At 36.7% G+C, this 13,866-nt stretch overlaps 1 protein-coding gene across 1 annotated transcript in view; it reads left to right on the top strand.

Moving 5' to 3' along the window:
• SPATA6 (spermatogenesis associated 6) overlaps positions 1-13,866 on the top strand; it is a 37,810-nt gene that overhangs the window by 840 nt on the left and 23,104 nt on the right. Inside the window, exons 2-7 of the mRNA XM_015870510.3 lie at positions 2,954-3,091; positions 4,672-4,720; positions 5,453-5,494; positions 6,746-6,870; positions 11,362-11,442; positions 13,338-13,616. Of these exons, the coding sequence (XP_015725996.1) occupies positions 2,954-3,091; positions 4,672-4,720; positions 5,453-5,494; positions 6,746-6,870; positions 11,362-11,442; positions 13,338-13,616 (714 nt within the window). The remainder of the gene's footprint in view (positions 1-2,953; positions 3,092-4,671; positions 4,721-5,452; positions 5,495-6,745; positions 6,871-11,361; positions 11,443-13,337; positions 13,617-13,866) is intronic.

Genomic DNA, 13,866 nt, shown 5'->3' with positions numbered 1-13,866 from the left:
GCATGTTGCTGGGCTTTTTTTTCCTGCTCGTATTTGCCTCCGTGCCCTTTATTATTTCATGTTTATTATTCTGGTTGATGAGTTTATACTTGCTCAGGTCTCTTTTTCTGCCTTGAAGGTGCCTCACAGCTGTTATTTTTCAGAGGTGTCACCCTTTCTTTCCTCAACTTCTGGTTCTTTTCCGATGCTCTGCATATTTCTGTAGCCTCCTGTAAACCTGTAGAAATTCTGTTGTATTATTTTCTCTTGCTTTAAGATATGTGTTCCAGTTTGGTTTTGTTCCTTTGGACTTAATCTAAGTTCCAAGGTCTTTTTCTATCTGGAATGCAAGAGTCCTTTGGTTTATTTCATGGACAGTCTTTTTCATTTCTGAAAGGCTGCTCTTCTAAAATTGAAGGCCTTAGTTTAAAACCATATTTGGTTTACCCTCTCATTAGTTTAAATTGAATTATTCATGATTGCTCAGACTGAGCTTTCATTGTTATTTGTTTTCGGAGACTAATTTTGGTTCCTACCTCTGCTGCTGGCATTTAGATTGCTCATGTAGCAACAGAATGAAATTCACATTATTCTTCATGTCATTGCTACTTGGAGAATTCACAAATGTGGCAGCAAAGTATGTAAAGTTTTAAGCACTAAGATGAATTAATAGCATTGTGGATTACTGTCAGGTAAGGAAACTAAAATGGCATCTCTTCATACTGAGAAGATTATTTTTGTAACTCGTGAGTCCAAAGGGCTATTCTTTATTTAAGCTTGCACTCCACAGAAATTAGTGCTGTCCATTGCCTTTCATGCAGAACACTTTGTTTGGTGGTGATAGGCTACTCAAGGGATCTTTCAGGCCCAACCTTTCTTCTTGGTTGCGTATACATGATGTAATTTGAAGATTGATTGTATGAGGGGGAAAAAAAACAATGTATGGGATGTTGGAACAGTAGAATTGTGTTCCTTTCCATGAGGTGAATTCAATTATTGCCTTACAGCAATCCGTGGTGTCCCTGCACCAGACATGGCATGTTTTCATCCTTCTGGAACTGCACATGGTGACAGTTGTTCCTATTCAATAGCACTTTTGGTTGGTTCTAAGAGCAGTTAATTCTGATAATTATAATATTTTTACCATTTTTAAAATGGTTCATCATCCTGCCTGTAAGGTTTGCAGTCAGTTAAAGACTTCAGTTTGTCTCTTCAGTGTTCGACAGCTCCATGCAGCGTATATTACCAAACACATTTCATGGACTGTGGATATACAGGTACAGTTGTTTTACTGGAGCTGGTTTAAAGTTATATGAACGTGTAGACATGGTGTTCCAGCCTGGACAATGATTTGTGTTGCTTATCTATAATACTGTAGAAGCACAAGTTTCTACACGTGCTGATTTGTAAGATCTTACTTTCACAAGCTAACCAGAATACATATCCCCCAAACTGTTGCTTGCAATTTTGCTATGTCTGATGTGTTCAAACCTTTCTCTTTTCTTCCATTTGCCTTCTGCAGGGTGCAGAGCTGTGGCTAAAATGAATTGTAAATTCAAGAGGAAAAGCCCCGGCCAAGCTAATAGCAGTTTTAGCGTGTAGTTTGGGGCAATCTTGCCTTGTATGAATGAAATCTCTCTGCTTTACTCACTCTTATTAGCACTTGTAGCCACTGTCATGAAGCTGTTTAATGATTGGTGGTCTATTTCAGTCAGGATATCCATTATTCTGGTACTTCTCTTGCAATATTGAAGTTCCTAACTTACATAGAAACTTCTTTCTTTTCTGGCATAGTTATGAATAGAAACGTTTTACTTTTTTTAGCTTAGGCTGTTTCTATAATAATCTCTAACACATTGTTTTTTGTTATTTTTCTTTCCACTGGAGGTTGTTGTTCTGCTGTTTATGTAATTTTGTTTTAGCTCCGGCAAGAATTTCTCAAGTAAAATGTTCATTTGGGAGTAAGGGACTGTAAGCAAAGCACTTATTTTAATTCCTGTCACTCTGCTCCTTTGTCTTTGTACCTCACAATTGAAAGCCTGAACACTTTCTGCAGCAACCTTATGTTAGAAGAGACAACCTCATATTTATTTTACCGCTATAAAAAGTGAGCGGCAGAAATGAAGTGATAGGTGACAATTCTCTGGATGGGTAATAGAATAAAAAACACGTGGCTTGGAGAAAATAGCTAACAGTGATTTGTGTACATCATTGCAGTGGAAACACAATTAAGAATGTCTGATGTTCATCAGAGCTTTAAAAGTGTACTGACTTCTTAATAGATGAGTGAGAATTGGCCAGAGAAAATTAAAAGATTTGTGACAATATCTGGCAGCCCAATTAGGGGTCTTTCCTATCTTGAATACTCTCCTGGATGGCCAAAATTCTGTAACAATTTGTGTGACATACCCCCCCATAGGAATGGCACATCTACTTTTTCTCATTTACGCATTAAAATGTAATGTTAATTCAATTGTTTTATTTGCAAATAAACCTTTCTCTTTTGATGACTGAGTGGAGTATGGCAATAGAATAATATACACCTACCAGCTTAATTCACTCATTATGTAGGCTACAATTGGATTTTTTTATTTTGTATTGTTGCATCATGAAAACTTCATTCTAGTCTTCCATCAATCTTCTTTTAGAGCATGATCTGACCCTTGATTAACTCTAATAGTCTGTACGTGCATTTAACTGTACAGGTCTAGAGCAGGGGTACTACTTCTAGTTTTGCTTTAAGACAGTGGATTGTGTTTACTTACAGTAGAAACTTGTTCTTGAGTCTTTTAAAGGAGTGACAAATCTTCCTTGTCATTCTGTACAAACAGAACTCCTTTAGGAAAGAAATGTTTCCACTCCGACTCTCAGCAATCAACAGTTTCAGCCTTGACCATTTCATTTTTATCCTGAAAACAGCTATTACTTCTTTAACTAAAGTTCAGTTTGTTTAATGAATGTGTTCTTTTTACAGATAACTTGCCCCGGAGTGGTGCTAAAAGACAAAGAGGAGCTGTATCTCACTGTCACTATACTTGGGCAATACAAAAAAACTCGGGCCGTCCCTGCAGCATTTCCACTTTTCTTTCAAGAAAAACTAGTATTTGAAAAGGTAGGATAATGTCAAATGCTGATACAAGGCAAATAAAACATATCCCATACACACAAAAGCTCATTGCAGAACCCTGATGTGCAAGTAATCACACCGAGGAATCCTTAGTATTATAACTCCCATATCTCTTTAGCGCAAGAGAGGTGAGCAACTATATTACCCATGCAGTGACTCAAGAAAAAAAACATATTGAAGACTATTATTTTTTTAAGGTGTTTATTTGTTAAGAACTGTCTTTTTTCAGTATTTGTTTTCCTAGCTTGGAAAGAACTAAATATTATTGTTTTTAAAATGATGGCAAAGTGTAACACAAACTATGAGGTGTGGGGGAGTCAACATAATCAGTAGAAAGATAGAATAGCTGCTCAAACCCTTTTGATGACATTGTTTTCCTTTTGAGATCCTTTATTCATAGTTTGTCACCAGAATTCCCAAGTTAGTACTCTGCCCTTTTAATTTGTAGTTGTTTATCACATATTCTGAGTCCCTCCTAGCTTCATTATTAGTACCACAGGGGTAATGAAATACAGTATCTTACAGATATGATCTGGTTTCTTGACTACTTGTGAATAATAATACTTTGCCCTTTCTAGTTCTTTTCCTTTAAACATCCCCCTGCTCTTTGAAAACCAGACTGAGTAAACATCAGTGATACTCTTGTGATGTAGGTGATATAAAAACAGTGATAATTTTACCAACCACTGAAGAATGGAGAAAAGAATTCTAAAAGAACACAGTATTTCTTTAAAGGCAAACATCCCATGGTCTACTCAAGGAAAATGTGCTAAATGGTGTTTTTCTTGTAGTTTAGGGGAATTCCAGGGCTCCAGATTTTATTTACTTAGAAAAGAGCTTAACAAGAAAGCTGGAGTAATAACTATTTTCTTACAAATTGCTGTTGAATGGATCAAGGTACTTGTGGCGTAACAGTGCTTTGGTATTTTCAAGTGTTTGGTGTATGGAGCAGCGAAGTGATTTATACCACTTCGTGCTTTGTGCAGAATTACAGGGAAGTCCATTATGTGCTTAATATCGATTGAAATGTTTTTTGCAGGAATTCCTCCCCAGTTCCTTGCCATCTCCTGCCATGCAATTAATTTAAAACAAAAAAAATATCTGAACAGTACTCTGTGCACGAATAAGTTAAGCTTAAAGTGTAACTGACATTAAAGAACATATTCTTCATCTCTCAGAATTCTAATGCATTCAGTAATTTATCTTTCTCTCCTGAAATTTTCTCAGACAGTACTTTCCTCTGAGTCTTCAGCTCTTCACAATAGCTCTTAATTTAAATATGGGCAGGTAACCCTGAAATGGCTAAAACGTATCCGACAAGAACTGCTAGCTTTCAATGAACTTGATCGTGTGTCAAATGATAATTTCAGCTTCCTTTCTTTTTCCAACAGGGATAAAACTCTTCACAACCATCTGAAGCAAGGAAGAATATTGATTTTTAGTTTTTTTTTTTCTTCCCTCAGAGTTATATTTGATATAATATAATTAATATATAATTATATATATTTGTTATATTATGCTGTGGTGTTGTTTTGTTTTTTCTTTAATATTTATTTACTTTCCAGACATTTGCTAATATAGTTGATCCTGGAGACCTCGTGGAGTTGCTAGAAGGTAGGTTCTGCTTTTTATGCGTGTTGTGTGTATTAATGTTATAGGCATATGGGCTAATATAGAGCTTTAGATACTAAATAAACGAGGACCATAGTACTAGCGATTTTGTAACAGATTTGTTATCAGTATAGGCATAAGTTCCTTGCTGTCTTTTGGATAGTACCAACTTACCCAAAATGCTGCTAAGAAAATGCCTTTAAAATGTATACTGTATGCTTTAGAACAGGAGAAGGGGTAAAATGTCCTAATTAGCAGGACATCCAACTACTTATCCAGACAGATAATAGTTTCCTGTCTACTTATTTGATTAATTTCATGTGAAACTTTGTGTGGATGTATATATTTAAGAAAATGATATATGGCTGTTGTAAGCAGTCTTATCACAATTGGAGCATAATGAGTTTTAGTGAGACAGCGCCGCATGCAAACTGCATGAATATGCTCCTTGATACAGGGAGTTAGCTGAAAAAGTGGTTAAGCTTCCATGATCTTTACAAGATATTTTCCAAGGACAAACTTGTAAACAGGTAGAACTCAACAAATTCTTAGTGAAAGAGCTGCCTTTTGTATACTGCTGCCATTGTGTTCAGCTGTAGTACTGAGGCAAGTTGTTCTTTGCTCTTATTGTTGGTTTCTCTGTGCACAGTGCTATCAATCAATAGGCAGTTTTTTCTTTAAGTAACTTCTCATTTTAGTTTTTTAACTTAAAGAGAAACTTTTCTTCCTTTCTAGTTGACACAGCAGTGCTTGAACTAATACAGCTCGTTCCTCCAGGTATTGTATCAGTCTCTTCATAAATTATGCAGTTTAATAGGTGAATTTCCCTAAGGACATTGCCCGTTACAGCACAATCACTTTTTCCAACACAAAAACAAAATAGGAAGCATTTCAACAAATCGTTCTCTGAATATGAAATGTTAATGGATCAAGAGGATCTCATTCTTGAAATAGAATAGCAACCGAATATTGAAATTTGCCATGTTGGATTGTGATAATATTTTTAAAATAGAAAATAAACCAAAATCATCCAGGACTTCACTTACTGTATCATGATTCACTTGCAGAGTGTGTCTGTGAAATTCAGAGTGTATCATCTCGTTCTCAGAATGGCACTTTTTTTTTCTGTTTTAATGGTGACCGCTGGGAAAACTCTTATCTTCGCTATAAGTATTACAGGTCGCTTGGGATACGTGACAGTAATAAATAGCAATTTGTCATACTTCTGTTATTGGTTTGTGTGATTATAAAAATCTATTTTAATGAAATTCAAGTGTTCCCATGAATAATGCAAGTCTGCACTTTATTGGAAGTCAAGTTTGAAAGAGAACTCATTTGGAAACTGGTATTAAAAACACTCTCTGTTAGACTTGCTTTTAGTAGTTTCAAAGAAACAATTGCTTCTCTCAGGTGATTCACAAGACTTATTTATTCAAGAAAATAGAGTGAGTGTGAATTTTTTTCAGGGGGGAGTAAAAGATTTTGACTTCAGTGGTTTCAGGACTTAGAGGTAGGTGTGATACATCCCAGTGGAAGATGACAAAATAACTGTAATAGCACAACTTAAGCTTTTTTAGATAAAAAATATGCTTTCATGGGTTTCCCCTGAAGGAAATATTTTAAAAGAAAGTAGCAGACCATAATGTTTGGAGAATCTGAAGGCACTGATTTTGATGTTGTTTCTTTCTGGTAATAGTTTGCAATTTGGGAAGCATCAGTGTTCTGTAATATGGGCCAAGGCAATTTTTCACAACATATTGGCTAAAACCTGCTAATTTCTTCTGTGTCATAGAAAATAGAGAAAGAGGAAACTACTGAAGGGATTACCTTGAGATTTCTGTGGCTCCTAATGAAGATTGCTTCAACTGTTCTCTGTATAGTTTTTAAGTAAGGGAACCATACTTTTGGGCCAGTTTCTGAATATTTCTGCTGCTGATTTAATTGGTGACATTATTCTCTATTCTGGTATGAGTTGTAGAGCCTACTTCTAATTCAAATTTCTAATTAAAGTGCATGTTTTCTTTTTAGTTGGAGAAATTCTAGCTACTTATGAAGAAAATACAAGAGATTTCCTGTTCCCTGAACCTAAGCTTAGCTGTCGGCACCATGATATAGATCGTGAGATTTTAATGAAGAGATCTTCTTACTTTACTGTGAGTGAATGCCTTTAGATTGTGTTTATGGTACAGTGTGTTTCAGTGGAGAAACCCATTGAACAACTTCAAAATGAAAAGCGACTTTTTCTGATGTGTTTTGCCAGTTCAGGTGTTGAATGTACAAATCCACAGTTACACTTTAGTTGTAGTTGTTGTATTGTGTTGTTGTTGTTTTTCCAAAGTGCTTCCAAGAAGTGTTTAATGTGAAGAAGTTAATTTCCACGTGGTTTGTATGTGATTCCATGACATAGCTCTCTTTCAGTTTAATCCATGATGCAGTTGAGTAGCTGACAGAATGCAAGAGGAGGAGGGGGAGATTTTGTATCAGGTTCACAATTCTCAATAAATAAACCATGTAACCCTCCCCTCTAATCTCCCTTTTTAGCATTTTGTTTTCATTTATTGAAGTGCTTAAGACAATGACAGTAGCTACAGATGTATATATAATTCTATGGCAGGTCCAAAGTCACCACCAAAATAGTGACTCAAATTTAACTTAGTGATTCAGTTCCAAAGCCTGTTCTTCAAGGTCTGTTCAGCCTATTCGTGCTCTCTTAATAACTGCCTTTTCTACAATTTTATGAAAGCTATGATAAATGACAACTAATTGGCAGAACGAGTGCAATGGATTAATGTTAATTTTTTGGAGATATGGGCTTGAGTACACACTGAATGGAAATAAATTTGTCTCACACTGCCCTATCAGAGAGTTTTAGACTGTTGGATCTTAGATGTCAGGAAGGCACTTTGAAGATGTTGGTGTCGGGGATGTGTTTTGGAATTTAAGTTGTACTAGTGGAGCGACAGAACATTGGAATTAGGACTCAGTTGCCCTATCTGTTGTGATTGGATTAAAAAACACTTTGCCAGGGTGGGTAGATGGCTGATTAAAGGTCACTGGTAACGTTTGGCTGGTATAATCTTTCCCCTGCAAGGGCAACCTGGAAATTGCCCTGTCACTTGCAATTAGAAGTGCTAATTTGGTGTCTAATGCTGTGCTACATTTCAGTGAATTAAAGCTGTGATTTTGTGTGATTCTGCAGCAGCTTAAACTGTCCCAGCAGAAAGAAAAAGCCATTTTTTGTCATGGCATCTGTCTGATATATATAGATAAATAGATATAACTTATCCTGTGAATGTTATTGGTATCTGAAAGGGGGGGGGGAGCCACAACAGCCTCCATTTATATGGCTTTTAAGTTGCTGTAGTTTTGTATCCAGCCTTCAGTTACAGTTCCATCCCTGCATCCTGCTGTTAATTCCTTTCCTGTCACTTCATCGTTTTCTCTGAGTACAACCAGGGAACTAAGAGTTCAAAAAGTATATATTTGTCAGCAAAACCATGCAACGAAGAAGACCTTAAGTACAGAGTTCTCAACACAACCTCAAATACAGTTCTGGTGTTGTGAGTCAGTAAGAGAAACATCTCAGTGATTAGAAATACATAGAAAAGTCTGCATTGTTTTTGTTTGTTGGATTAAGAAAAAAGTACATATTTTCTAGCAAAAGAAGTTGTCATACTTAGTGAGCTGTGAGCAGGTGTGCTTAGAGTCATTTGAATATGCAACTAAATAATGACACTGTAGTAGCTTTTTAATGTTGACTAATGATAGACAGAAATTCCTTCCATGTCCTCAAGAGCAGTGTAAACAAAGCACATCTCTGCCCTGAAATGAGGACTGCAGAGGCATCACTTATGCTCTATTGTATCTCCATCACAGAAAATCAGAACAGCTCAAAGAGAGGATTTTGGCACACTGACCCCATTTTCAGGAGTAATAATGAAGCTGTGTTTGATGGAATTGAAGGAAGTCTCTCAAATAGCTACTTGTGGCTCTTCTTTTTGGTTGCCGAATAGGGTAGCAATGAGAGGATTTGTATTTCCAGAAGTTGTAAAGTCTCAAATGTTTCCATCTTCTAGTGTTCTCTAAGTTGTACTGACAAGTGTCTCCTGTCAGCGCCAAGCACTGAGTGTAAACACGAAACAAAAGGCCAAGTGTGAAGCAAGGTCCTGTGGATGAAAACCACTCATGTTATTCATGTGCTATTCAAACTGAGTTATTCCTACATAAAAAGTTATTTATGGCTAGCTGAGATATTGAGTGTTTTAGACTGACAGCTGTGCTTCACTGTCACCTTGGTTCCCAATAACTATCTTTTAATAAAAAAGTAAAGGTAACAACAGCGTGGTTACAGTTGTGGAGTTCAGATAGGCAGTGACAAGCAGTGTCTGATGAACACTGCTAATCTGCCAGTTGGAAGGGATCCCAAGTTGAGAGGATCAGAACTCCTCCAGAAGTCTGGCACTTGGCTGATAATGTCTCTGGCTAAACATCTTCTGAGGCTTACAAGCACAATACGCATACCAGATACGCCTCAAGTTATCTTTCCTGGTCCAGTGCTGCCCAGCTGAGGCTTTTGCTGGCTCTTCTGTGTTTCTCTGCAGCTCTTGCCATTCAGAATATGTTTAAGCCTGAACTGGTGGTGGCTTTTGACTGGCATTCTTATCTCCATTCCCCACCTTCATAAAGTATTTGCTATGTTACTTAAATATATTCTTTTCAGTTCCACTGTCTTTCATTGGCATACCAACCGAAGATGTTCTGTTATGTACATATATACTTTTTAAGCTCAGATCTGTCCTTATGCTTCTTAAATTAGACTTGTTTTTTAACTTGGTTTCCAGAGAATATGAACTACCTGAACAGTTTTCCTATGAGGAAGTCAATAGTATATCCATGTCATGTCTGTTCAATGACTGGTACAAGAGTACTAACAAGTCTTCCACTGGCACCACTAAGACAGTGGGCAGGGAAATAGACCCACAAAACTTAGCTGGATTTTAACTTTTAGCTGGATTTTCATTTATAGGAAGCGTTTGGAGCTATAGAATAGTCTTTACACAATTCTATGTTGAATATCTATTAGCAATCCCTAGTTTGGGAGTTGCAGGAAACAGGAAAAACTGTTTTTTTCTGTTGATCTATAAGTTACTTATGACATATACCCAATCCTGTGTATGCAAGTGCTATCCCTTGTGTGCTCTCCATGAGCCATTTATCTGAAGAACCGTGGTTTTATTTGATTTTTATCTGTAAGCATGTAATAATTGTTTTCATTCTCTGTAAGAGGAGGTGCTATTTTATAGGCTTGCTAATTCTGACGTGTCCTTTTATAAGTTGTTGATAGCACTTGACAATTCATTAGTAATAAAAATGAGTTGATTAAAGATGGTCAGCTCTAAAATCTTTTTATATGCCATAACTTGACTTGATTGAATGCCAGACTCTTACTAATTGCTTAACTGAGCTTTCTTGGCATTTTTGTCATTTCATTTCCATAATCTAACCTGGGGCTGGATCATTCACCCTTGTGGGAAATGAATGTGTGTTTAGGCAGGTGGCAGGGAATCCTTTGGTTCAGCAGTAACCTTCACTCATGAAGTTCCTGCTAATTCTCAGCTGTGGGGCAGGATCACACAATGATGAGGTTTTTTTTGGTTCACAGTAATTTTGTGTGTTCAGTTGTACAAATGCCTTTGCATGCAGATGCCTGGGGCTGTACAGCAAGCTTCCTGTGTTGAAAGAAGAGAGAGTAGGAAGTTCTAAGGACACTCAAATCCCTATTTGCTTATATAGAGCTGTGGTGGATGCTCTAAGATTATTCTCATTTGCCTGTGGTATTCATGATCTTGTGTTCTTGTGTGTGTTTTTCAATATTGCTGCTTTGAGATGTGGCACTTGTATGTAAAATTCTCTGCCTCGTATGCTCAGTCCATTTTGTATATGTTGACAGATGCTCAGTTTAGCAGGAGGTGAAGGTCTCAGAGATGCATGGGCCTACCAGTCCATTAGTACACATGTGCTGCTTGACCAGGAGGTCCAGCTGAATCCCACTGCCTACAATCAGTCAAACTAGACCTGCCTCTTGGCAGCCCTGTGCTTAAGAGGTCATTGAAAAGAAGCAGATTATAGGAGACAACCCACAGGAATCAGATGCTGCTCTGGGAGTTACAGAACAAAGGGGACTCTTGATGGCACTGTTACAAGCGAATAGTTATTTGCAGCGTAATTGATGGATTTTCAAAATATATTCACAAAAAAAAGTGCCACAATTGAGACTATGAAAAGTTAGCATGAGTGAAACTTCCAGATCATGACTGGAATTTGTATTGATGCTATACAGCATGGTATGAAAACTCTTGAAAATTGCTTTTGACTAAGAAATGTATCGAAATGAAAGTCAGACCTTAATTGTTGCACGAAAGCAATATAATCATCTGTAATTGAATTGTCAGAAATGCAAATGTTAGCATCTTGACATTTACCATTGCTGTTCTGTCTTTTCTAATTATCTTTATTAAAGGCTGAAATTAACAAAGGAAATGGCTGAAAATTAGGAATGGTTTGTTACATTAGGTGACATTTACTTCTTTGATACCCTTTATCTTAAGTTGGGGCTTGATGTTCAATTATTGTCTCTCTTCTAGGGAATTGCACCAAAATTGAGATTTTCGACGAGCTTCCTCATTACAGAAAGTCTGTTAAGCTCAGGAAGGAGTCACGTACAGGTTAGCATAATTTAATTGTTTGCAATTTAATTTCTAGATTTAATATTGATAGCCTTCGTTCCAGTTTTTTGCATATGCTGTGCACTTCAAACTTTTCTCATTCTTTTGTTGTGGTTAAAGCAGCTGTCATGGGTGCTTGACGATTTGATTAAATTTTTAATCGAGAAGGAGTAAAGAGTGGGTTTGGTGCATGACAGTAAATGCTGAGAGTTCCTTGAATCTGAAACAATTATCACCTGCTATTTGCTATGATCAGCCAGAGTATCAATCCCTGGTGTATTGTAGTGGGAAGATACCTTCTTGCTGTCTCTTACTGACACTTAGAATTAAGGTGGGGCGATGAAGCTTAGTGAAGTCAGAGAAGGTATGTTATCAAAAATAAACCAATTGTTTTCCATAATTATATCAGTAGCAACAATCAAAATGAAGTTTTCTGTTGCAAAACCTATCACTAATATTAATCTGGAAATGCTGCTTCTACAGTGAGTAAAGCTAAAGAAGTAGCTGAAGAGACTAGGGAGAAATACCCTCTCTGATATGTTAGCTCATTTGGTATCACTCTTCTCTGGCCTCACTGGTGTGTGTCAATAGTTTCCTGGGACACTGTCAAGCGAAGTTACTCTTACATGTCCCTCCTTCTCTAGTTTATTGCAAATGGTGAAGCATCAATCAAATGGAAAAACAAAAGCAGCAGTGAAAATTAGCGTATTTTTTGTTTGGGACAGTTTTACACTGTGGCTCACTACCAGCTGCGCAAGTGCTAGCGCAGGCACAAGGAAGCAATGTCAACTGTGTATGTGATGCCTGATTCACACTATTTTAGCATTAAACACATACTCAGCCTTGTCTTTTTTCATTGTTACATACGTAAGGGAAGACACAAAGGTAAGTTGGACATTTTATTCCTAGGTTCCTCTGAACTAAAATAGTGCGTGTAACATTCGTACTTAAGAATAATGTTAACTTCATTATGCTTAAAAAATAATATAATTCTGGAGAAATAAATCTTGCCATGCTTTTATTTTTGAGCTTTATAGCATGGGAATTTGGGCAAAATTTGGCTGAAAGGCCTAATTGTCCATTCAGAGTCAAAACATGCTGCTAAGTAAGTAGTCTGATAAAAGTTGTATAATCTAAAATTCCTTGACCTATAAAGCTTTCAGTGTAATTAAATGTGCGTTTAATGCCAAGAATTGCAAAAGAATGATAATGTATTTCGAATAAAACTTCAGTGCTGGAGTGAGTTTCACAGACTTTTAAACTGGTCACTGAAAATTTGATAATTATTTGGAAGAGGAGCTAATCTGAATTGTTAAGTAGGCTTTGCCAGTGAAAAACAAGCAAGCAAACAAAATCCTCGTGTACTGTACTGTGCACAGGGAGCTGGTGAGGGTGATTGAAGATGATCTTGGGAAGGTAGTTTGTTGTTTTTGTTTGTTGTTTCAGAGTACAGTGAATTTTAGGCAACTTTACATGATATTAATGGAGAAGAATTTTAAAATATGTATTTTAGAAGCTTTAAACAGATGAAAAAGGCTGCACAATTTTGTATGTCCAATCCAGATGAAGCTTGTGTTAAATGAACTTGGTATGAAATTCAATTTGGTTTTTTTAGTCTCTGTATGCTAAAGGAATGAGCAAACTAATTGAGTGAAGTATTAGATTCTTAACTTCCAACATGTAGTCATGTGTGTTTTAACCTTCTTTTGGATTCTGACAAAATGGTAAGTACATTGTTGTTTTTTAAATTGCTGTCTGATTACAGTTTTGAGAGGAATTTCAGCTGACATATAGCATCAGTTTCTGTTGAAATTATTAGTTCCCTGTTTCTGTTATTGTCAGTGGTCTTTGTTCTGCATGCTGTCAAAGCAGATAATTTCCCTTTTTCACTTCAGGATGACTTGAATTGGGTACATCACTCGACTCCAAATGGTAAACTGCAAACAAAGTTACTGAAGAAAAACAGGCTTTCACCTAAGAAAAGCAGGCACAGTGTAGCAAGGAAGAACTATGAGCAGCCTACAATAGCTTCCAAGTCCCGTTCTCCATCTCCATACACCAAAAGACGAATGTGTGAGCTGTCAGTAGAAGCCAGGCAACGACTGGCCCACTTAAACCTTGGTCCTTACGAATTCAGAAGAGAAACTGATAAACCTCCGTTTGTAGTTAGACGGGTATGTATTCTCTACAAAGTGCTTCTAGCTTAAGCTGAGATCAAACATTGTTCTTTCACTGAATGCTGCTCCAAAAATTCATTCATCTCTTAGTTTAGATGAATAATTTTTCTCTCCAGTCTGTCACATAGTTATTTAAATATAAAATTAACTAAAATAAAATTTCTTTTATCTGTTAGTAATAGACAAAGATCAGATTCTTTCATGAATATCTTGGTTAAATTCTCTGAGGCCCCATTTCTTTTTTTCC

This window comes from Coturnix japonica, chromosome 11 (genome assembly GCF_054131305.1).
Source record: "Coturnix japonica strain WE chromosome 11, WE-NBRP24, whole genome shotgun sequence".
NCBI classification, from domain to species: Eukaryota; Metazoa; Chordata; class Aves; order Galliformes; family Phasianidae; genus Coturnix; species Coturnix japonica.
Note: the sequence above shows the minus strand (reverse complement) of the source record. Positions and strands in the feature narration are given on the sequence as shown.